This window comes from Setaria viridis, chromosome 5 (assembly GCF_005286985.2).
Source record: "Setaria viridis chromosome 5, Setaria_viridis_v4.0, whole genome shotgun sequence".
Lineage (NCBI taxonomy): Eukaryota > Viridiplantae > Streptophyta > Magnoliopsida > Poales > Poaceae > Setaria > Setaria viridis.
Window position 1 is genome coordinate 3,547,538 of NC_048267.2, and position 25,242 is coordinate 3,572,779.

The 25,242-nt window shown below is 43.6% G+C and overlaps 3 protein-coding genes and 1 long non-coding RNA gene across 4 annotated transcripts; 1 reads left to right on the plus strand and 3 right to left on the minus strand.

The window, feature by feature from the left end:
- Positions 1–2,261: 2,261 nt before the first annotated feature.
- Positions 2,262–4,873, minus strand: LOC140222944 (uncharacterized). The gene is made up of 2 exons (XR_011898343.1): positions 3,061–4,873; positions 2,262–2,970 (listed from the first exon to the last, which is right to left on the minus strand). It is a non-coding gene; the product is annotated as an uncharacterized lncRNA (long non-coding RNA).
- A 2,609-nt stretch (positions 4,874–7,482) lies between these two features.
- LOC117858193 (putative disease resistance protein RGA4) lies at positions 7,483–9,863 on the plus strand. Its single transcript, XM_072293533.1, has 3 exons — positions 7,483–7,492; positions 7,633–9,057; positions 9,369–9,863. Exons 1-2 carry the CDS (start codon positions 7,483–7,485, stop codon positions 8,946–8,948), a joined length of 1,326 nt encoding a protein of 441 aa, XP_072149634.1. The 3' UTR covers positions 8,949–9,057; positions 9,369–9,863.
- A 276-nt stretch (positions 9,864–10,139) lies between these two features.
- LOC117858192 (rhomboid-like protein 20) lies at positions 10,140–15,855 on the minus strand. The gene is made up of 8 exons (XM_034741213.2): positions 15,579–15,855; positions 15,357–15,457; positions 13,854–13,994; positions 13,439–13,505; positions 12,429–12,583; positions 12,234–12,335; positions 11,285–11,404; positions 10,140–10,631 (listed from the first exon to the last, which is right to left on the minus strand). Exons 1-8 carry the CDS (start codon positions 15,601–15,603, stop codon positions 10,464–10,466), a joined length of 879 nt encoding a protein of 292 aa, XP_034597104.1. The 5' UTR covers positions 15,604–15,855; the 3' UTR covers positions 10,140–10,463.
- Positions 15,856–17,551: 1,696 nt separating this feature from the next.
- LOC117854870 (protein DETOXIFICATION 27) lies at positions 17,552–21,216 on the minus strand. The gene is made up of 8 exons (XM_034737128.2): positions 20,804–21,216; positions 19,682–20,223; positions 19,486–19,572; positions 19,313–19,369; positions 18,698–18,936; positions 18,192–18,310; positions 18,014–18,100; positions 17,552–17,929 (listed from the first exon to the last, which is right to left on the minus strand). The coding sequence occupies exons 1-8, from the start codon at positions 21,089–21,091 to the stop codon at positions 17,891–17,893; spliced, it is 1,458 nt and encodes a 485-aa protein (XP_034593019.1). The 5' UTR covers positions 21,092–21,216; the 3' UTR covers positions 17,552–17,890.
- Between the last annotated feature and the right edge of the window lie 4,026 nt (positions 21,217–25,242).

A 25,242-nucleotide genomic window follows, 5' to 3' on the forward strand; every position in this document is an offset into this window, starting at 1 on the left:
CGCCCTCATCCTCCGCAAAGGAACCGAGTGCTCCAGGCACTCGCCGCCGCTACAGTGCCCGTGAAGATGGCCGCCGGCCTGCTGCTGCTGCTCGTGGCCTCCCTCGGCACTAGAGCAGGCAAGCAGGTCTATCTTTGCGTCAGCGACGGCTGCTTCATGGTTCATGCTTCGACGGGCCACGGGAGGATGAGGGCTGCTGATTGCTGCTGCAAAGCCTACAGCCCCTACAGGACGATGGCCATTGGACATTGGCTTTCAGATAAAGTTTACAACAGCACCTTGAGAAGCCCAACTCCAAAGTTCAGACTAGCAGCAGACTAGTAGTGTTGAATTGCCATTGTGTAACTGATGTGAGTTGAGATTGTGGCTCAACTTCCTTTGTGATGATTGAATAATTCTTGCCAATTTGAGATACTTCAGTGCTGCTGTTATGATTGTTTCGATTTGAGAACTTTGATTGGCAGAATATGTACCAACGCTACTAGAATGCTCATTTGCAACACGGCAAAAGAAAGCTAAGGGATTTTTGTATGCCCATGTATTGACCTCAATCATGTGTCATCTACGTCGTCTCCACGTGTACACTTTCTTGTCAACGTCGCCAAGTGTTATCCACCCACGGTCAGTCCTTCGGCCCTCGGTCCCTCGATCCGAGGTCATTGCCATCGACCATCTTAGTGTTCCACACCTACACACCACAAGATAAGAGACATGTTGCACAACACCATACTCACCTATGGTTAGTCTCAAATACTAAACCAAAGCTTGATCATCTCCTGACAATTACTCATCACCAACACACACATGGGCACATACCCACCATGTGTTCGCACTAGTAGATGCCGGCTATGCATGTCAACCTAGATTCCTCTCTCCTTACAGGGCACTAGGTACCATTTTAGAGAGTATGGTGGTAGAAACTATCCAACTGATCCGAGAGAGTTATTCAACTTGAGGCATTCCAGCTTGAGGGTGACCATGCATGGAGAGGGTATTTGGGGCTCTACATTATTGACAGCGAACCATTCCATCCCTTCAAGACACAAGTGGTCCTTGCTTGTTGCACCTTACATAATCAGATACTTGAACATGGCATAGATGTAGTTCCTCTTGAAACTTCTTAGGTGCCCAACAACAATGTACCACATGGCCATGGGGTTGCCGATGAAGACAGCCTAGCTTGGGCAATCCTTAAGGATGAAATGTCTAATCAGATGTGGGCCAATAGGGGCCAGTCTCACATATATTGATGTGGTAAGGAGCTAGTGGTATTCTTTATATCCAGTAACTATTGAGGCTTTGCACAACCATCTCTGAATGATTGTTGAAACAATGTCAATTTAGGGTTTGGCAAGTTTGCAGTGATGACTATATGCTACTTATACCTGAGGCTTTGGCAAGTTTCCAGTGATGATTACTTGCTGCTATTTCCTTTAACTGAGGCTATGGACATAGATTGCATACTAAAGGTAAAACGGCGTCGTAGTTGTGCTCCTCCTATGTGGCACTCCTGCTTACAAGGTAAAATGAATATAATTAGTGTATCCTTCGGATTGGTAGTCAATGCACCATGGAGCCCCTCTTCATCTCTTATATATCGCAGGAAAATTGTTGAAAAACACTCAGACTCCACAACCTGAACAAAGCAGCGGAATTAATAATATTGAACATACCATTCCTATAGTTAACAAGCCAAAATTGACCTATATATAGGATCAAAACAACTACCTACCTGAACAAAGACATGTCGTAACGACAAAATACAGCACATGAACCTTTACTGCTCTGCTAATGAGTCCATGAACAATGGAACATAAGGAAGATAGTAAGGCATGTCCATATGGAGATGCCCTCTTGGTTTACGAAAGCGGATGACACGGGCATGGATGACATGAACCTTTCTGCGGTCCATGTCATATGCAATCAGTGTTCTATCCTCCCCAACAAAGAAAATCAAATTCCATTCTGGGTGAACTGTAATCACTCTGTAGTCCGCATCACAAAGCTCAGAACCAACTTGAATATTGATATGTCCAAATAGCCCCTCCGTGTTCAAAACATGCTTCAATCTCCATTTATTAGTACCATAGTCTTCAAGTATCGACACTAAAAGCTCAGACATATTATGAAAATCAGCACAACACAAACACAGGTGACCCTGAGCTTGATGGATGGACATTTCAGCACCACATGGTTTATGAATTGTCCTGCATGTCTTTCCCTCCATATCCACAGCAACTATCACAGAGTAGTCAAGCATGTGCATAAAACCATTAAGGAAAACAGTTCTCGATTTTGAACGTAGTACAATACCCTCGCCCCATTTAGATTCCTTAAATATCCATGCTGCAATTTTAGATGACTAGATCTCCACACCTACGCACGCACACGCACCCTCCACCTCCACAAATTCAATCACATGTAAGTGTGAGGACCTACGCACGCACACGCACCCTCCACAAATTCAATCACATGTAAGTGTGAGGACATTGTCAGATCGAACCCAAGTGAGCCTGACCAACAGAACGGATGCTACGCGGCAGTGCAAGCCATTTCTCGGTCATCGGATTGCAGACAACATAGCGACGTAATCCATCAGGCCCAACACACCAGCAGAAGATGAGGCTGCTGTAGCAATATGAGACCAGGACTTTATCAAGGGGGAAGGGCAAGAAGGACAAGGAGGGCCGTTCATCGGTGATGCTAGTAAAGTGGCGAGTGCCGTTCCACCAGCTGCCATAGAAGAAGCCGGCGACAGTCTGGGAAAACTCCTTACGGTGGTAGGAGTCGGAGATGACTCGCTTCCAGGAGCGACAGACACACTTGCAGCAGCACAAGGACCGGGCGGGGAGGCGACGAAGGATGTCGACAAGCACATCGTCTGTGAGTCTGCCCACTGCGTTTCTCTTGTTGGGGGCCTCCTTCATCTAGAAGAGCCAGGACACCACCCGCCGAAGAGATGAGGCCGCCCTACCGACGAATTGCATCAATAAACATTAGTAAGGAGATGATTTTTGAGGAGAACGGATGGCGATTGAAGTAAGGCATTATTACACTTGCCTTTGGATCTGGCGGCGGTGAGCACGAGTGGCAACGCCGGTGACAGTGGCAGCTCGGTCGCCGGTGGATCTGTGCTGGCAAGCCGGCGTTGTGCACCGGCGCGGAGCAAGAGCTGTCCCGCCGGTGAGTGGCGACTTGCACAGAGGTGACCAGGAGCGACGCTGAGGAATAACGGCAATGAGGAAAGGATGAAAGGTAGGGGGAGGGGGGTTGCGGGCTCGTTGGTTGGCGACGAACCGGTTCGTGTGCGAGCTGTGCAACAAGGGGTTCCAGCGGGAGCAGAACCTGCAGCTGCACCGGTGCGGGCACAACCTGCCATGGAAGCTGAAGCAGAAGGACCAGCTGCAGGCGCAGCGCCGCCGGGTGTACCTATGCCCGGATCCGACGTGCGTGCACCACGATCCGTCCAGAGCGCTGGTCGAACTCACCGGGATCAAGAAGCACTACTGCCGCAAGCACGGCGAGAAGAAGTGGAAGTGCGACAAGTGCGACAAGCGCTACGCGCTGCAATCAGACTGGAAGGCCCACTCCAAGGTCTGCGGCACCCGCGAGTACCGCTGCGACTGCGGCACTCTCTTCTCCCGGTCCGTTCTGATTGAAGTGCCCTATATATTACTCCCTCGACTGCTCGTGCCTACAGTTCCGTTGACTGACTAGTGGTTCGCCGTGCCGCCGTGCGCGCGCGCAGGAGGGACAGCTTCATCACCCACCGCGCCTTCTGCGACACGCTCGCCCAGGAGAGCGCCAGGGGTGGTGTTATTAGCCTCCAAGAGCTTGCTCTGCGTAGCTGCCCTGACAAGGCCTCGAGGCTTACCCTCGCCTCCGACCAGGGGCGGACCCAGGGCCCGGCGACCCTGGGCACCTGTCCAGGCTCTGGTGCAACAGTCACAAGGGTTAGCAGTCAAAATCTACCGTTTATCTGTTCTTTCAGAGATGAGAAGAGCAGCAGTTGCCTTGTGATTTGCCCGGACTCCATTCAAGTCCCAGGTCCGCCACTGCCTCCGAAGCTGCTGACCAGCAACAGTTCATGTATCTTCAGAAGGCCGCGCAGATGAACGCCACCTCATCAAGCTCCTCATTCATCAACAAGCAAGAGATCATAGAAGTAGTTGAAGAAGATAAGCATAAGGAGACGATAAGCAGAGTAGATAATAATCATGGAGCGATCGTCAGTAGGGCAAGTGAAAAGCATGATATCATGGAGCTCATTATGTCACATGGCCCCAGCAACAAGCGTTTCACCATCATCTGCATCGTAGGTGCTCAAGGTCTCGGCAAGACGACTCTCGCTTCTCTTGTTTATTGGGATAACACTATGTGCACATCCTTTGAAGCCAGATCATGGATGTGCTTATCTGATGTGTGCGATTATGAGGGATTACTCAGATCTGTCGTGGAATCACTTACTGGTGTCTCATGCAGGCTCAGAGAGAGATGAGCTCGAGGAATTAGTGAGAGAAGAACTTATTGGGAAGAAATTCTTGCTTGTCTTGGATGATTTGCATGAGAGTAATGCAGAGATCTGCACACATCTAACAACGCTGTTGAGAGGTTTCCAAGGCTCTTTTTACTCGAAGCATAACTTGAGCAAAGATGAATTTGAAATGCTGGAGACAAGCTGATAATGATGGGGCAATGCCTTTAAAGATGTAGTCATTCCTGACCATCCAGATGCAGATGCACCAGGACATAATGATAATAATCTCCATGAAGAAAGGAACATGCAGCTGTGCCTTGAAACTTTCCAGGACCACATATGGCTCATGATCTAGATTGGCAAACAAACCAATGTTAATCCAGCACAGTTGTGCAAAAGGGCATCCAATCAACAAATGAAATAAATCCTCCTCAACACCTTGTGTGCATAACACACAATCATAAGATGGTAGAAACATATTTTCCTCCTTAGAATGTTTCTTGTAGATAGCATATCTTTGAGAGCTAACCAAAAAAACACTCTATGCTTATTTTGGCATCTAGACTTCCAAAACCATCTGAAAACTGGATGCACCTGACTGAAACCTAAAAGATGCTTATATGCTCTTGATGAGGAGAAGAAAAAGGAACCCCAGATATAAGTCCATGTGTCATAATCTGTGTTAAGAACCAAATTATCCAATGCTGCAGCCAACTGAATTAACTGATGGAAAGCTTGTGTTGACAAAGGCAGAGTAAACAACTGTTGTATATCCACTAAATGAGCAGCCTGCGTGAGATGAAAGGTTTTTTGATGTAAGAATATAACTGTGGATAATTCTGAGCTGGGATGTGTTCTTCCCAAATGTTCTCCCAAAAAGAACAGGTTCTTCCATCATTGACATGTACCACTGAAAAATCTTTATATTTGTTCAGAAGTTTCAACAAGTCTCGCCACCAGAAAGACCCTTTCTTGATATGATTTGGGATGCGACCATGAGAATAATATTTTTCCCATACTAGATGCACCCATGGGATATCCATCCTGTTGTAAAACTTATGGCAATACTTTAAAAGCAGAGCTTCATTCTGTGTTCTAATGTTCAAAAACACCCAGACCACCTTGCTTTTTAGGAACACAGACCATTGTCCAAGCTGCCTTTGGTGGAGCTTTGTTATTAATATTTGAACCTCTCCATAAGCAGTGTTTTCAGTATTTATCAATCTGCTTGTATATCATTTTTGGTATGAGAAAAGTACACATATGGAACATTGGTAGGGCTGTGATGACTAAATTTGTAAGTTGCAACCTCCCTACCTGTGATAAAAAAGAGGAAGTGACTAACAATCTTCTCTCGCATTTGGAAACCAGAGGAAGGAACTCCTCAACAGTAGGTTTTGTGGTACCCAATGGCAAACCCAAGTATGTAAAGGGAAGGCTCCCTCTAGAATAGCCAAAATGCTGTGAAAGCTGGATATGTCTTTCCTATGAAATGTTGATGGGTACCATCATTGATTTGGCATAGTTTACTTTAAGACCTGTGGATACAGAAAACCTCTGCACGATATCTTTGAGAGTCTGCAATTGGTCTGGACATGCTTCCATAATAATCAAAGTATCATCAGCATACTGTATAATGGGAAAATCTTGACTGTGCAGTAAAGGTATTGGCAGTGTCAGAGAGCCTTGAGTTTTGGCATCATTAATCACAGTTTGCAAGAGATCTGCTGCCAACACAAACAATAGAGGTGAGAGGGGATCTCCCTGTCTGACTCCTCTTTTGCTTGCAGTGAAAAGTTTTCCCAGGTAGCAGGGCAGCAGAAGTACCTAAGGTAAAGATTTACTTCATCTAAGTCTGCCACGATGAACCAAAACCTTTATGCCTCATAATATCCAGCATAGCTGAGTGCTCTACTTTATCAAAGGTCTTCTCAAAATCCATCTTAAGAATGACTATCTCTCTTCTAGATCTGTGACACAAGTATAAATATTCAAAAGCCCATGCTAAGCAATCTTGTATAGTTCTAGTTTTGATGAAACCATATTGGTTCTTATGAATAAGATCCATAATAACTTTCTATAATCTATTAGCCAATAATTTTGTCAAAAGCTTCATAGATATGTTCAACAATGATATGGGTCTATAGTCAGCAACTTTGCAAGCTCCCTCCACCTTAGGCAATAGAGTGATGAAAGAACCATTTATGCTCTGTAAACAAACATCTCCAGAATGGAAAGCATAGCATAAGTCATAAAAATCCTGTCTAAGAATTGGCCAGCACTTCTTAATAAAGTCTGTGTTAAATCCATCAGGTCCAGGAGCTTTATCTGAAGGTAAACCTTGAATGGTAGCATCAATCTCAGCTTGTGTGAATGGCTCCTCTAGACAATGTAGATTGGTTGCAGCTTGAAATAGTTGATCAAGAGTAAAAGACATAAGAGAAGGTTCAGAAGTACCTAGTCGTTCTTTGTAGCATCCCAAAGGATTTTTTTTTCTTTAGTAAGATGACTTGTCTGTTGTATACCTTGAGAATCTTCTAGAGCAGTGATAAAATTTCTCCTGTGTTTGATAGTAGCATTCGCATGGAAAAACTTCATCCCCTCATCTACAAATTTGACCCATGTAATATTGCTCCTTTGTTTCCAATATATCCTCTGCTGTTGGAGTGAAGCGATCAGTTTTTCTGATAAAATGGCTTTGAAATTCCATTATGGGACTGTAAGATCTCGAAATTCTTCTAGAATTTCCATGAAGGAAAGAACTAGCTTAATATTAGCAATATTAGATTTTAGGCTAGAGAGATGCTTCCAGAAGATGTGTTTTTTATACTGCTCAATGTTTCCACAGGACTATATTTACAATAAAGCGAAGTTACTAAGGCTTTGGATGTCGCAAGGATTCATTGTACCAGAAAGAGAAAAGGATGGACACGACGACTAGGAAGATGCCTTCGATGAGTTATGGCGCAGATCATTCTTCGACCGTTGTCCCTCTAGTAAGCTCAATGAACAAAGGTATATGATGCATGAGTTCTCTTCTCATCTTGCATCGTCAGCTTCTGGTAACAAATTCTTCAGAGCACATGATCATGAGTTACATTGCATACCACAAGATGTTCATCACTTATCAATTATTCCCACACAATTTGATTCAGAAATATACTTCAGCTCTTTCACCGAATTAAGAGAACTGAGGACGCTTTTACTTGTTTGTAAATCTCAGTTGGAATCTATTGATAGTCAGTTCCATGTTATGGATGTTAAGGCCCTTGATGAGTTCTTTCACAATTTTAAATGTTTGAAGACTTTGGATTTGAGTCAAACAGATCTAAGGGAACTTCCAGAATCTATTGGTTATGTAACTTCATTGTGCTTTCTTGGATTGAACAACACAAACCTCAGAGGACTTCCCAATTCGGTATGCAAACTTTTCAATTTGCAAACTTTGGAGCTGCAAAATTCAGCTTTTCTTGTGGAGCTGCCAATTGATATCAAGAATTTGACTAGCCTTTATCATCTTGATGCTTCTAAAGAGCATGGTACGATTTATGTACCTCCTGGAATTGGGCAATTAACAAAACTCCAGACTTTAACAACATTTACTGTAGGAGGTGTTTCGTGGAATTGCAAACTCTCTGAACTAGCACATCTGAATAGCCTGAAAGGGTGTCTTCACATCCGAAGCCTGAATAATGTTGAAAATGCGGAGGATGCAAAGGGAGCTTGCCTAGCTACAAAGAAGCTTAAGAAACTATCACTGGAGTGGTGCCCCAGTGGAGAAGATGTTGAAAGCGACGACCGGATATATGCTGCAGAACATGTTCTTGATGCACTCAAACCCCATCTTTTCCTGGAAGAACTGAATATTAAAGGTTATTACGGTCTAAAGTTCCCTAGCTGGATCGCAGATCATACCCTGTCCGACCTAGTCTCCATAACACTTGATAATTGCTATAATTGTGTGAAGCTCCCAACTCTCGGCACTCTTCCAGTTCTCAGATGCCTGTTCATTCAAAATCTTAGAGGTGTTCAAGTGATAACTTCTGAATTTTGTGCCGCTGGCATCATCATCAATAGCAAGAACTTCCCGAAGCTAGAGACGCTGAAGCTGTGTGATATGTACAATCTAGAGGGTTGGTATGACATGTTGAATGGAGATTTCCCTTCGCTCCGCAGGTTGTCGATTGAGAGGTGCCCAAACTTAAACTCCATTCCTCGTCTCCAATTCGTATCAGAAATATCAATTATGTCTTGCAGCAAGTTGAAATTGCTGGGTTTGCAGTTTCTTCAGACCTTGAAAGTTGGTTACCTGAAATATCGGAAGTGCTTTTCCCTGCAATTCGAACTGCCCTCACTTCTAATGCTACAATTTATATGTTGCGAACATCTTTGTTCCCTGGATGGCCTCAGCCGCCTGCCATCACTAAAGCATCTCAACTTTAGAAGCTGCCCCCCGGCTCAACTTCGTTAAGGATGAGCCACTTCCTGGTGCACTTGAAACTGTCGATGTTCACAGCAACTGCTACGCGCTCAGCACCTGGCGGCCAAATGGATTTGAGGAGTTACCTGATGCTAGTGAGGTATATACTGAACTATCCACATCGCTTATGTAATTCACGCTCTCCGAGTCCTCATGCCTAGACCTTGCTATAGTTTTCTGGTTTTGGCTTTGTTTTCTGACTTCTAGTACTTGTTATTCTTGAGTTAAGAATTCAGACTTCACTGGAATGGACTTTCAAAGCAATGATACATAATTCTGTCGCTAGCATAAATAGATTTATGTATATTTTCAGTATATGGATGCCTTTCATTGTTATCCTTCCGGAAATTTGTAGTGGCATGGCATTAGTCTGGTTGTGCTTTGGTTGGTGAACTAACATTTTGTGTATAGGTATACCGGAAATTCATCAGGCAGAAGTGCAAGGATAAAGGAATTGATGATGAGATGGCGCACGAGCCTTGAAGAGATCCATCCCTCTGCGCTGACAATGATGCGGGCGCTGCGCTTTCACGGTTGGTTATCTGAACGGCTCAAGAAGGTGGCTGTGGAGGTGACAATTATGCAGACTGCAGAGCACGGGTCGACGCGTATCCTGAACTAGCTTCTGTCGTGACTTTTGATGCTGACTTCTGTGTTGTGTTCAGAAGCGCTCCGCCCTGTTCGTCCTGATTACGAAAGGAAGCAGCCTTGTGCTTAGACCGCTGTCCTAAAGTATCGGTTTGATTTTTACTATCCTTTACGTGCAATATGCAACTCGATGATTTGTTTTTTTGGCAGATATAATCATCTCTGTTGATGCGACGTTATCTAAAACTGCCCAGCCTGAGCCATTCAGCAGTAATATCTTTTTGTACTAGTACACTCACTATGCAACGCCTAAATCTAGCAATGACTACTTCATGCTGCCATCCATGTGTTCCAATGAATACAAGGGAATCCGTCGAGCGCATGTTATGGTTCGTAGTTCCCCACTTCCCAGGGTGAGTAATAAATTGACAAGAAATCCATGAACCAGCTTTAGCCTCCAGATTTCATTCGATTTGTCTAGCCTAAATCACATCGACTATAAAAGGCACATGAGTTCATTAAGGTGTTCAAATTTTATTAGGCCCCAATGGCATTCCCTCGTATCCATTGAAACACATGAATGGCAACATGAAGTAACTAAGCGTGATCCACATCTCATCTTCAAAAGCTGTAAACCTCTGATGAATTTTACACTATGAATGTATGTATCATCTATCCTACAAGCTGAATTTGGAGTAGTACATTCTGTCTGTACGGTGGAGGCATCTAAGTATTGACACGATCAAGCTAACTGCAGCGGATGTTTGTTGATTTCCTAAACTGTCAACCTTGAAGGAGATATCAAACAACTCCAAATCATGGTAGAAACTGTAGTCCGTGTGGTCATTTTGTCTGTTCATCTTGGAATGCAACCAGTCCGTCGTCAATGGCTTGCCAACGAAGTTGCAGTACGTCAGTTCAACGAGACTGTGCTTCCAGTAGGATGTTTGTTGCCACATTGATGTCATTTCTAGCTCTCATCAGTGCCTGTCTAGCGTCATTGCCATCAAAGCCCATTGAGACCAGCATAGCAACAGAGGACTCTGGAGGTTCCACGATAGGTGCAAATCCAGTTGATGACTGATTCTGCTTGAAAGAAAACTAAGTCAGTAATGCACAACATACTGATCAACTAAACAACACCTGCCCATTTGTTTTCTTCCATGAAAATGCTTAGCAATTCAAACTTGACAAGAATCTCATGCCCCCCCCCCCCCCCCCCCCTCCCATCAAATTCTCCCAAACCCCATTTAAATGCTGTTTCAAAGTGGCCAGCCAACCCCATTTAAATGGACTTTTAGCCAGATAATTGGCTAAACAATGGGTGACCAACTGTTTAGCATTTAGGTGAACACTGCACCTCATAATGCAAAAACGATGGGTAGCAGAACAAGAATAATTGCACAACAATGTCACAAGATAATCAATATGGGACCTAAAAACCCAATAAATCAGTTACCAATAATATAATCCCAGTCCAATGAATCATAAAGGCAAACTTGCATTTATAACTAGGCATTTATATGTAATGGATGATCATATGTATTCGAGAAAGAGAAATGATTAATCTTTCAATGACAGTAGTCAGTTAAAGAATGCTTAAATGCACTTCATAAAAACAGGAAACTGTGTCAAATGTATGAATAATCACCACAAGATTCTAGAATGTTAAATTATATCTGGATTCTAGATCCAAGGTCAATGTGCGTATAAATTAACTACAAACTTCAGAAGCTAACCTGAACAGAACGGCCTGTTTGGGATGGTGTGTTTCCGACAAGACTTCTGGAGGGACGAGATGTACTTCCTGGTGAAGGGGCAAAGTATCTTGCAAAGAATGATGAAATAACCTGTGGGATCTGTACAAGAAGCAGGAACTTCAGGAAAGAAAATTCTATGCATCCACAACAAAAATAGTAACTAGCAAGAACACAGCCCATAGCAAAAACAGCAGTAAGAAATTTCGAGCTTAGATAATAATCTAATGAAAAAATTAATATCCATAAGACCCATAGCTTAACCCTCATAAGTTCAAAAGAACAGTGCTCCACTTAAACATACCACTACCCTACAGTCTACAGTCTCCATAGGAGAAACTCCTGCAGTTAGAGAGGTAAATGGATAAACAATCTATCATTCATTTACCTAAATTACTTTCAGTTCAAGCAGCAAAACTGTTTTAACTCTGATTTACTGAAAGCAGATTATTCATCCTAGAAGATATGTAGTGCATATCAAAGAATATGTAGTCTTTGCACTTGGGGTAAATGGTGATTGCAACAAGAAAAAAGAAATAAAAAACTAGGGAACAGGGGTAACAAATAAATAGGTAAACCACCAGTTCTCAAGATGCAGAGTTAATGAAATACAATTATGTGGACACCTGACTAACTCACTGGCTGCGCATAATTCTTTTCTATCCCTTATGAGGGGTTATATGGTATTTCCTTGATAGGACCCATGGAAGAGCATGTAACAAGCAAGCTAGTAATTAGTTTGGTTGGATTCCATATCCAGTAATTCACAAATATGAGATGATAAATTATTCTAGGCATGAATATATAACAGGAGACTGAATCAGAGAACAATATCAGCAGGTGAACTATAGTTAACAGCAATCTGTCACATTAAGCAATAATGTAGTACAACAATGCAGAAGTACAAACTGGAGAATAGATCTGTAGTAACCTTCATTTTGCGGATGCCAAGCACATTTAGGCGATATAGAGAGCCAGCAACCAGACCAAATATACCAGGAATAAGGGAGCGCTTCCAAGAAGATAAAAGAAGCTGCCAGGTGAAATAGAAAAGATGTGATTTCTCAATGGAAAAAAAAATGGAAAAGCAGAGAAATCCAGTTATGGTTTATGACAAGAGACTGACCTGAAGACCAGCTAGGTAAATGAATGATTTGTCGCTGAAATTTACGCCGAAAATACGGAATCGTGATGTGACCGGGATATCAAGAAAGAATGGAACAAATGAGGCAAATATGAGGCCATAAGGTCCTGATGCAAGAGTGCTGATGTAGTTTGTATCTGCAAGAAAAAAAGAGACAAAAAAACAACTCAAAACTGGAAGAGAACGAAACAACAAGTGCATGAGCACATGATTATGCTATCAACTGACATAAGATAAATTTTGAAACACAGAAAGAAAATAAGGCATGGTATTAAGCCACTAATCAAAAATAAAATTTTCAAACAAGGAAACAATGTGAAATTATCAGAAGGCAGAGCTTATCTAACACAATTATTAGTTAGCTACTCTAAAACGGTGAAGAACATTCAACCAAGAGTTCTATCCTAGTTCCTATAGAATCAGGGAAGACAATTTACCTAAGTCTTCTGGAAAGAATTGATGTCTTCTCTAGATAATACAGTTACACTTTCTCCGAAAAAAAAACACAAATGCCACGTTCCAAACTGCAGGAGCACTTTCAATGCAGTATCTTTGGAAATATTTTAGCTATCTGAACTCATTTTTGGAATATGAACCAAAATACTTCTTTGGAATTCATAAAGATTCCATATAGCTAGCTTGAGTCCACATCATACTGCAGCACAGCACAGTGAACCAAACAGCTTGCAATTGTACCAAACGATGCTTTGCATTAATGACATAGTGACATATCGACTGATATCTTATCAAAACTTGACGTATACTATAATATTTCCTTTTGCAATTAAAAATGGTCATGTCCTGATTATCTAATACTAATTATAACAATGATTGCAGAGAACAGGAGAATGGAAGGTCCTTTTTTAGAGTGAATGGGAGTTATTTAGGAAGTATGCAGAACACATAGCTGTCAACTGCACTAAAAGATATATGATTTCAAATGACACCAAATGACATTATGTAGTATTTTGCCTCATTTCCTCAATATGTACCTTTCAGGATAACCAATGACAGGATCTCAAGAAGTGATGACACTGTGATAGTGAACAAGCAAAAAACCTGCACAGTAGATGGAAAAAAATGAACATTATATCATTATTCTCTGATTGTTAAGTACATAACTAGTCTTATTTCAGAATTTTTTGCAAACTGAAACTGATTTGGCAACAACACTGCATTGCATGTGTTAAGACTTAGGTAGCAACATGCACTTGAGAACTTACACAGCATTGGACCAGTTTTCAAGTCCGCAGACCAGGAAGCTAAGTTCTCAAGTTCAACATCAGAAGTGTAAGGCATGCCAGTTAATGGGACTACTGGTACAATTTACTCCTTATACCATCTTATTGGTGCTGTCTATTCATTTTCACCTAGACTAGATATAATTACAAAAGGTAAAGTACCTACCGAGTATTTGTTAGAGCCTATCTGCCTCTCAAACACGCGGAAGTAATACAGAAGGTACAGTCCAAACATTAACTCCGGTGTTGATTGAAAAGCAAATACAGCTGGGAATATCTTCCATAAACGGAAATTCGTTATAATGTCCTGAAATAAATGATAGAAATAACTGATTTCAGATTTTATCTAAGAACAATAAAACTTCTTATACACAAAGGATACAAGATAGCAGCCATTGATTAGACAAGTAACAAAAACGATACAGCCAACATATTGCATTAAAGTAGAATAGCAGATGGAGCTCAAAGGACAAATTTATAATTTGATTGTTAAAATTAATTCCCCCATCCTTCTCTCACAAAAAGAAAAGAATATGAAACACAAGGGCATGAATATGGCAAACTAATGAAATTTCATGCCACACCCAACTGAGAATTAAGGTTATTGTTTTCATGGCAAAGCCATGGCATGAGATATGAATTGTAGATTTACTCATTGACAGTTAAGAATAAGTAGCAGATCTAACCCCAAATTTACACAGCAGTTTCACATTGCCTGGGTAATTCTAAGATGCAATTCAAGGCCCCCTGACCTCTGACACATCGATATAATGACCTACATGCCACCTGCTTATGAATTAACTTCTGTAATCACAAGTGTATCCTAAAATCATACAGTGCACACGTATGGTGCAATATATCGAAGTGAGGGATCACCTCTCATGCAACGCTGTTACATCTTCTCACATACATAGGCTTCTCACATCTTCTGTGGCTGACCATGGTAATGGTAGTTAACTGATAATCAGGTCCACAAGCTTTAAGTGGTGTAATTAGTGCATTTTCATCTAACTCTTAACAGGCCTAAGGTGCGCAATAGCAGGATAAACAGATCCCTCGCTTTGACTTTATGCTGATAAAAGTTCACTGCCAATTTCTGTAAACTAATGTGTAAACCATTTACCAACCATGTTACCCGTCCATTTGGGGAAAAAAGCAACCCCCAAACTCCTCCCATTTGAGCTTATTCCCAACTCAGCTACAAAATTGTCTTACCCAAGGTTACTAAATCCGAATTGAGCCATCCAAATTGTTTGTGTTCTAGATCCTCCATATCAATTCACTCTTGACACACAGCATAATTCATGTCCTCCCACAAACACTGTCCTTACACATCTGCTAAAGACCACCGATAATCATCAGCCACTACTGTTACTTCAGCAACAAACCCAATACAGAAACTCTAGTTACCAATTTAAGCTGCAAAAGATGAAACTTCACCTACCACTGTTTCCCCAACACAACAGAGGCACAGAGTAAACCTAGCATCAATCCGAAGTACCACGGGCACCACATCAGCTACAACCCCGGCAATTAGACACAATAGACCGCCCACACAACCAAATCAAAGAGTCGCCATGTAGCGCTGACAGGTAGCCGCGTTTCGATGAGTGCACAGATTCGAGAAACCTAAGTGCGGGCGCAGCAGAGACGGCGAGATTCAGCACACCTGGTATGAGATGCCGAGGGCGCGGGCCCGGCGCTGCACGCTGAAGACGACGGAGAGGAGGCCGCTGGCGACGACGACCGCCCGCGTCACCGGCGCATTCTCTGCAACCAAAAGGGAAAAGACAACGGCACCCGCACCGTCTCGATCAGGAAAAAAAATCACAACCACGAGATGCGAGAGACGCGAAATTCCGGCGGTTTAAGGGGCGCGGTGGCGGCTTACGGAATCCGGAGACGCCGCCCTGCATCTTCCGACGGGGGCCGCCGGTCCGGTCGGGTAGGCGAGGTGGAAGCGAGGTCGGGAGGCGCCGCCGCTTCCCCCGCCCGTCCGATCGGGTCGGTTCCTTCCGGTCGGGTAGCGGGGACGCGGGTGGGGCGCTGCGGTGGTTCCCGTGGGAGGCGGGCGGCGCGACGGAGTTCGGGAGGAGGATGGGAGGACGGTCAGACGGGTGCGGTGAGACGGAAACGGAAGGGACCTGTTTGACGGTGGTGGTGGTTGGGCTGCGCAGCGGGTGCCTTTGTGAGTTGGACTCACCGCCGTGGAGTTCTGGGGCGACCTGCTACTGCTGGTCTCCTGCCCGCACAAAACTTTTGTTCATCAGTTTTGGCCAAAAAAACAAAAAAACAGACTCGGCGCTTTTCTCCTCCCTTTTTATTATTTTTTCCTCTTTTTAGTTTTTTCGGCAAGTATTATACTGTTTTTCTAGAACATTTAAAAATGTTTATTTTTTGAAAAAATTGTTTGTATAATTTTTTGACAAATTATTACGTAGCTTTTTTAAAAGAAATTTATCTAGAAAAACCTCTCTGCTAAAATTTAGATAGGGGACCACGAAATGCGTGAAAGTTTACGGTTGGGACAAAATGGTGTAACCAAAAAAAGATAAGATTAACAAAACTAAGAGTGCTCCCAACATGAACTATTTTACAGAAGTTGATCTCATAGGACTTGGCTGCTACAGCATCACTACTGTTGGCGCGGGTGGCCAAAGAATTTCTTTTACCTAAACACATGGGCGTTGGTCTAATCTAAGGATTGCTTGTCAATAGAATGATTGGGATATGCTTCGTCTTTTTTATTTAGGTTTTGCACATCCTGCTACTTAGAGGCCAAGAGCATTTCAAGAGTTTGTATCCACTCAATGTGATACACTTGAAAATAAATAAAGCTTCCATTATATAAAAAAAGAACGCCTCGACATGCTATTGCTTTTGTTTTTCTTATTAAAAAAGAGGGGCTTATTTTTTTTATTTCTATGATGCCTGTACAAGAGTATTGCCAAAAAGAGGTGAGCGTTTTTGTCGAAACGATGATTTTTTTGGTGATTCTGGTTTTCAGTGCTCATGTGGCCACTGATGACTCTAGCATGGTGCTATTGGCAGGCCATGATCGCAAGCACACGAATAGAGAAGCTGCCACAAAGTTCGGTAATCAGTGAATGAATTTCACACGAACAAATTTGATATTTTTGTTTGGGAAAACCGGAAAAGTCCAATTTCCACCTCGATTTTCAACCTTAGCAACAAACTGGACACTGGACTCCATCCTACTGCTATTGAAACTCCCTCGCTATACGGTCGCGCGGTGCACGCTGCACGTGCTTTTGCGTATTTAAACCCGCCCTAATTCCTGGATCTTTTTCGTGCTGCGCATCATCGTCACCCTGAAAACCATTGTTGCATGCGTCGACCTTGCCCATTCGGTCACGTCATGGATCTCGCCGCCGCAACCGCCGCCTGCTTCTGCTTCCCCGACCAGACATCCAACTGCTGTTCCAGTCAACAGCAGTTAAGGGATCCGAAAGCAGACACCTCGATTAAGCGACGCCTCGATTAAGCCTCTTTTCGATACCAGATCTAAACTTTAACCATGTCACATCGGATATTCGGATCCTAATTAGGAGGACTAAACATGAGCTAATTACAAAACTAATAGCAGAACCCCTAAGCTAAATCGCGAGATGAATCTATTAAGCCTAATTAATTTATTATTAGCGAATGGTTACTGTAGCATAACATTATCAAATCATGAAATAATTGGGCTTAATAGATTCGTCTCGCGATTTAGCCTGAGGTTGTACAATTAGTTTTATAATTAGTCTATATTTAATACTGCTAATTAGTGTCCAAACATGATATGACGGGCTCCGTCTCCCAAACACCCCCTGATATACCACGCATGGATCGGATCCAGAGTGAATAATGCGACAAATTTATACTCCATCCGTTCCAAATTGTAGGCGACAAATTTATACTCCATTCGTTCCAAATTGTAGGTCATTTTAGATTTTTTTAATTCATAGATACTATTAAGTATCTATGATATAGTGTGTGTCTAAGTGCATAATAATATCTATCAATTTAGAAAAGTTAAAACGATCTACAATTTGGAACGGTGTCAAAATCAGGTGACTACCATTTCTCTACAATTTCGTGTGAGCTCGTGAGGGTTCCAGATTCTCGGTAGAAGGGGGGAAAATGACCATAATTGGTAACTTATGTATGTCTGGAATTGATCGATTCGATCCTCACAGCTCACTGGACCTGCGACAACTTGTCCATCGCGATCATGGCCTGCGCCAAAACACACACCAATGGTTAGCGCATTGGCACTCAAACCAGAAAATGGAAACGATGAAACATCTGAAAATTTGGCACCTCCTTCTCCCAGTCGCAGCGGACAGTTATGACGGCCAGGATGAGCGTCTGGACCGCGGTTCCGCCGATCATGCCTGCCCAGATCCCCTGCACGTACACAAGATTCGACCGGGAAATGTTAGGTCCGGTCATGATCAATGTGAGCAGCAGCAGGTGCCCGACACGGTTCAAACGGTACCAGCACGCCAAGATGGAAGAGCCATCCAAGGAGGATGCCCATGGGTATGCCGATGATGTAATAGCAGCCGATGTTGATGTAGGCCACCGTGGATTGCCATCCCGACCCAACAGCCACACCTGAGGTATAACACCATGTTTTGGTTAGGGAGCAAAATCTGCTGTGAGCACAGCTTGGAACACACGATTCTTAGTAATCTTAAAAGAAAATACATGTTGTCCTTGCCCGGGAAATTCCTTAGGAATTTTGACTGATTTTGATGGATTTCAATCCTTTATTTGTTCCAAAAGTTCTCAATGGTTTCTATATAAATATAAATTGAATCCTCCGACATTCCTATGTTCCAAAGGAGGTCTAAGATTTCTGCACCTTCTATTTTTTTTTTAATTTTCCTTTTCAGTTTCATGCATGAGTGCAACCACTTCTCTTGAAATTCCTATGTGGCACACATAATTTCAATTTGGGCCGCCGTAGAGTAGAGGGCAGCAGAGTTGCTTCTCACTCACCTGAGAGGACAGGCTGTATGCTGTTGAGGAGTATGGTGAAGGCCAGCAGGAGCGAGAGCTTATTGACGGCATCCAGTACGACAGCACTGGTGGTGAAGATGAGGGCGATCTTGTCGTGGAGGCCCATGATCAACACCCAGAAGAAGAGCCCGATCACCAGCGAGGTCGTGGATGATACAGTGGCCGCGAACTTGGCACCCTTCCCGTTGCCTGCACCGAGCTCATTGGCCACACGAACTCTGCAACAAATGACCAATGTTAACCCAAAATTAGCATTTCTACAAGTCTATAAACTCCATTATTAAACCGCTTCAGTTTGGTATTTTTCTAGTTAATAGAAGGCATATGTGCTTCAATTTGCTACTTCAATTGAAAAAAGAAGTACTTCAATTCACTAGTCCATTAGGCTGTAGGGTTGTTCTTTATGTACTTCCTCCATTCCAATTCGTAGGACGTTTTAGCTTTTTTAAGTTCATGTGTATGTCTAGATGCATAATAACATTTATGAATCTAGAAAAGTGCAAGTATAAGGAGAAGGCTGCCCAGTGTGGCCTATGGTGTGTGCACGCGGTAGTGTGCCTACATATGCGCTGCCCTTGTAATAAAAGAAATTACCCGGTTCCCGCGAAAAATGCCAGTGGAATCATCATCTCCCATCCATTAATATTCATGCTGCATAGAGGAAAATTAACAATCTATGGTCATTACCACATTATTAGCAAAAAAACACATTATTTAGGTGTATACTCTTAGCAGTCATGAAGCTCAATTAGACGAAGAAAACTTACCAAATGGAGAGGGCATCCACCGCAACCGCTGCGTTCTTGAGGTTTCCGGTCAGCAGGATCAGTATCCTATAGTACCAGTTCTCCAAGCTGCACACATCGTACGTCCCAAATAACTTCATTATTAGGAAAGCATTGCAGGATTACAACAGAAGATGATCAAACTAAACAAAATACTGAAGTACTACACATAACGTACCAGAGCATGACACCAGAGGCAGCTGACAGCTTGACGAACTCCCCCAATCCGGCGAACGCCTCCACCGTGAAGCCATGCCAAGTCTCCGGGCAACCGCCGCACGTGACATAGACGAAAAGCATCACGGTGATCGCCCACCACGAGAAGCCGAGCGTGAGCGCGACGCCGACGAGCCCGAACTGGAGCTTAGAGACGAAAAGCCAGCTGATGAAGAGGTGGATGCAGAGCGCCGCGGCGGCCGCGACGGCGTTGACGAGGTTCTTCCTCTGGCACTGCAAGAATCGTTGCAGCGGGAAGAGGAAGGCAAGGGAGAAGTGCAGAGGGATGAACCATACGGAGACCTGCCCCGCCATGGCCGACAGCTCCGGTGGCTGCCCCGTTAGCAGGAGGACGTCCTCGGCGAAGAAGTACATCGGTGTCAGCAGCACGGCGCACACCAAGAGAACGATCCATGAACGCTGCATGTACACCCCCATCATGTGGTACTTCTTCGCGCCGTACGCCTGGCCGCAGAGTGTCTCCAGCGCGCTCGCCATGCCAAGCTGCACGTTCATATCACATCAACACAACTTTTAACAAGTGAAAGAGCACAAATGCACAATACTGACAGACCATGAGGCTTCGTAAGGTTACTCTCAGTGAGTAGTCTCAAGGTCAGTAATAATTGAAATTGTTTTAAAAAAGAATTCCGGGGATTTAGCCCCAGTCCGTATTCAATTAGAAAATCAGGACGCAATTTAGCGTTTTCTTCATGAAAACAGAGCTACTCTGTCTTTCTCACCACCACACCAGAAACACTCCTTTTTTTTTTTTGTGCAGGGACTGAAGGCCACACCCCGAACACAGCGCGTAGCTCATGGCCATTTATTCTTACTCTTAACATCTGCTGCAAAGCGACAGGATAGGATGGAGCCGATCAGCAGAATAGCAATGCCTTGGCGTGCTGTGCTATCCCATACTGTTCTATCTCTGAATCTACGCTCTTGCCAGTCTAAATCACATTCCAAATACGCACCAGATTTGTATCCAAACCATCTGAACACTTACTATGATTCGGCAGCGAAGGAAGGTGACAATATAAGGATGAAAGGAAGAAACAAAGCAAACGCATCACGAACGCACCATTAGACCATAGTTGAAGCCGGCCAGGACGGTGCAGGCGAAGGAGACGGAGGCGAGCTCGAGGTCGCCGAGGTGTCCGGCGAAGGCCTGCATGATGACGTTGAGGCTGTAGGTGACGGTGCGGGTGAAGATGGCCGGCCCCACGATCTCCCACAGCTTCTTCGACTCCTCCCACACCCTCCTCCATGGATCACACCTCTCCTCTCGCTCTTGCTTCCCTGTGTCGCCGGACAGCAGCAGCGCCGCGGTGCAGTCCGCCTCTTCGTCCTGTCGTCTTCCGTGGCCCATCGCTAGATAATCGAGCCAGGATCTCTGTCCAAGCGCCACGTTTGGCTCTTGGCGATACGTGTATACTTATTAGTTATCAGAGGTCACAACAAGAGAAAACATCGAGTAAGGTATGCTCAGGGCACGCAAGTGGATGAGGAGTGGTTAGACCTAATCCGATGTTTGATATGGTTTAGAAAATAATCGAGAGGGGTTAGAGATCCCAGCTCCACGGGAAAAGGGATATAACTATATTAACTTAATTAGTTTATATTTAAATTATAATTATTAAAATGGAATTCAAACAGGACCTTAAAGGAGAAGAAGAAATCAAGGTCTTACAGAGGTTCTTATTACAAGGTAACTAGTGGACTCACTCATACTTAACAAGGAAACTAACATAGAAAACGAAAATATACTTATTCCCTTGGGTTATATCAAGGAAGATAACACTGTTACAGCAGCAGATACGCTGTAATCTGCTGCATCGCAACGTTTAGTGCATGTGACCAAGGTGTTTTTTTTTATCTGGGCACATGGGCGGCAGTCTAGTTATCAAATTAAGTATCATTAGTGTGTTAGTTTCTTTGTATTTCTTTTGTAAGGCTGTTTTTTTGCCAGCTCGATGTAAGAACTTTGAAATTAATAAGAAAGTTCCATTATAAAAAATCATCAGTTGAGTTTCTCTTGATGTCAGATGGAATGAATCAGAATCTTTTCTTCTTCCGTCGTTCTTATTCCAATTATGTTTGATTTTCGCAAATCAAATGAAGGAAGAAACATACGTTATTACCGTGACAACCAAACAAAGAACATTAACACTGTTACAGCAGCAGATACATCGTAATCTGATTCCCTTTCCATTTGCACTACCGTTCTACAAACCAGCACCTCAGTTTATATATGTATATCCTAATCAGTTTCTCGTCCTGAAGTCACTTTGGAATTTAGTTATATTGTTCTTTGCAATTCACCATATGATACAAGGAAACTAAAGAAAACGGGAGAGGTTGAAGCTTCCATCATCAATCCAATCATTAACAATATATATAGGTTTAAACGGAATTTCCGAAAAGTTTTCAAGAGGCAACCGAGCACTGTCTGGTGGCTGCAATCGAAGTTCAAACACGCATCTGGGCAAAGCCCTTTATTAATTGATGCTGAGTGTTAGGTACTGAATATGTGCTCCAATATGGACTGGAGAAGCACTCATGCACCAGACTAGACGCCCAATAATGTAGCTTTTAGAGATGCTTCAACAGCCTTGAGGGAGAAGGCAGTTGGAGTTCCACAAGAGGCTAGACATCATGGATGCTAGATGCGTCGATGGCGATGGTGATGGCGTCTCTACAGCTTGAGCACTACGAGGTGGTGGTCCATACAGCTTGAGCACTATGAGGTGGTGGTCCATTGCCTGTGGCTTGAAGTACTCTAGCATTGCGTAATTTTACGCGGTTACTTTAGATTATCTTAGATTATCTTTTTAATGATAGATCTCGATAATTTAGATATAGGTTTATAATTTATTTTAAATATTTTTATAATAATAGTGGTGGGTAACTTTTTAGAAAATATAATAGACTAATGACTATGATTATTAGAGTTTACATAATTTATGTTTTTAATTTTTATAAGAATTTTTAGGATTTATCTTCCTTCTAGTGTGTCTCGTGAGAACTAATGTGGAGTCTACAATAGAAAAAAGTTAGGCCACATTCTATAATTTTAAGCTACCTCTCATTTGTTTAATATTCAAACACAATACTTATATACATATATAGTTATTATCTTCATCCGATTGTTGATAGATTTAGTTAGTAATTACTCTATAACTTTTTCATCCACATTTGTAGTATTTAAATTTTCACTTTGTATAATGTGCTTGAATTTAATTTGTTTAATAAACCCTAAGTTTGAGCTATACTTTTAACACAGAAATCTATATTCTCATATCTTCCTCTATATATTTATAAATGGTCACACACATCATGCATATATAACTTAATTATTATATCATATACCAATATACCAATAGTGTAAGAAATAGATGATTTAAAATCATATATCGGTGTATATTTTTAATTAAGGTGATTTCGATTCGAATGTAGGGTTACCTCATGTTATTTTTAATAATAGCATATGCGGGTAGTATAGATGTAAATTTAGGGATTAATTTAAATTGTTTTTGAAGTATTAGTGGTGGGAAATTTAGCTGCAAATCTAGGGGTATTTTAAATATTGTTTATAATAGCATAAGTGGGTAATTTTGATGAAGATTAGGGGGTTACTTTAGTTTAGTTTATTTTATATAATGGCAGAGGTGGGTAATTTGAATATATATTTAGGAGGTTACTTTAGACTATTTTCATAATGGCATAGGTGGGTAATTTTTTAGAAAACATAATAGATCCAATGGTTGTAATGATTTGAGTCTACTAATTGATGGCTAGATGTTTTGCTTTTTTTGAGAATTTCTCTCTTTTTATAAGGTGTCCACCTAGGATCCTAGATGGTTTCACCTGGAGACTTCAAAAGGAGTCTCAAATTAGTAATAGTAAGGCCCTGGATCCACCAGCTAAAATTTAGCTGGCTAAGTTTAGTTGCTATGGATCCAAACAGGATTAAGCTAAATTGTAGCTGGCTAAAGATTTGAATCCTGCTTAGCAGCTAAAGTGATAAAAGACCAAATTGCCCATCCACCTTCCTTGGGAAAAGTGTTTAAAGTGGGAGTGAGGGATTGGATAGACATATACCTTTTCAATTACTATTTAGCTAGAGGATCCAAACACCCTTAGCTAAACTTTAGCTAGATAAACTTTAGCCAGCCAAAAGAAAGCTTCTAAACTTTAGTTAGTTAAACTTTAGTTGGGTGGATCCAAACAGGGCGTAGGATGGGCGTATCCCTGTGCAGTGCTCAACTGCATTATCTCGACGAGCTTGTTATCTACTAGCAAGAACGACGCGCTCTGCCACGCTCGTATAAGCATCACGCTGGCGGCGGAGACGGCAGGCGTGGCGCGGCCACCTCGGCTCCGGCACCGATGGCAGAGGAAGCAGGCGTGGCGCCGGCAGGTTGCCCCGGCTTCATCAGCAGAGGAGGTAAGCACGGTGTGGCTAGGCTAGCTCTCGCGGCCATCTCGGCCCTAGCCGTGGCGGTGGCAGATGCGGCCGGCGCGACCCCGACGGAGCTAGCCAGCGGCCCCAAGCGGCACGGCATGGCCGGCTGGCTTTCCCACGGCGGCAAGGCAGACCGGCCCTGACCCTAGCGGTGCGAGCGTGGTCGACCCCAACGGAGGCCTCCCGAGCGATCCTGTCGACGTGGGCCCTGGCCGGCACGACCCAACAGAGCGAGCCGGCGTTCCCCAGCGGGGTGGGTGACTAGCTGGCTCCACCCTGGCGGTGGATCCGGTGGCGCGGCGGCCCCGAACCCAACGGCACCGTCCCTGTCGGCGGAGGAAGGGAGGCAGGGAGGAGAGCGTGGCGTGGCCTGCCAACAGAGGGAGGGGGAGGGCAGTGCGTCCGCTAGTGGGGGTAGAGGGAGGGCATCGCGTCTCGTAGGAGGAGGGAGCGGCGGCTCGCCGGCGAAGGAAGCGAGGGGAGGGTGGCATGGCTTGTCGGAGGAGGCAGGAGGAGGGTCGCGCGGCTCGTCAGGGGAGGGAGGGGGCTCCGGCTGCAGCAGTGGGGACGGCTGGCACGGCCCCCACGACAGGGTAGCGCCTGCGGAGATATTTAACTATTTGTCATCCTTACGAATGTCACCTCTTCAAAAGCTATATATCTTTAAAATGGCACCTACATATTTGCCATCTCCGCGTAAATGAAGCAACAAAATTGCTATTCTTGCATACGTGGCGCGCCAAGTCATCAAGCCAGCGTGGATAAGCATGGTAAATTACCATGATGCCCTCAACTTGCTCACGTTATCTGTTCCTTTCCCTCTCTCTTGACGCTGACGCGCCAGAACATAACATGGAGGAGAGACGAGAGAGATACACCGGTCCTGTGCCAGGATCATTCACCCCAAGCTCTTGCCACGCACGCTGCACGCCACGGCGTTCCTGCTCTTTCACGGAAAACGATCCTGCGTGCCAGTGGCAGGGTAAAAGAAAAGCTTCAAACGGCATCCTGTCAGGATCCTTTGCAATGCGTCCAAGTTCCGAGTTCAACACGGG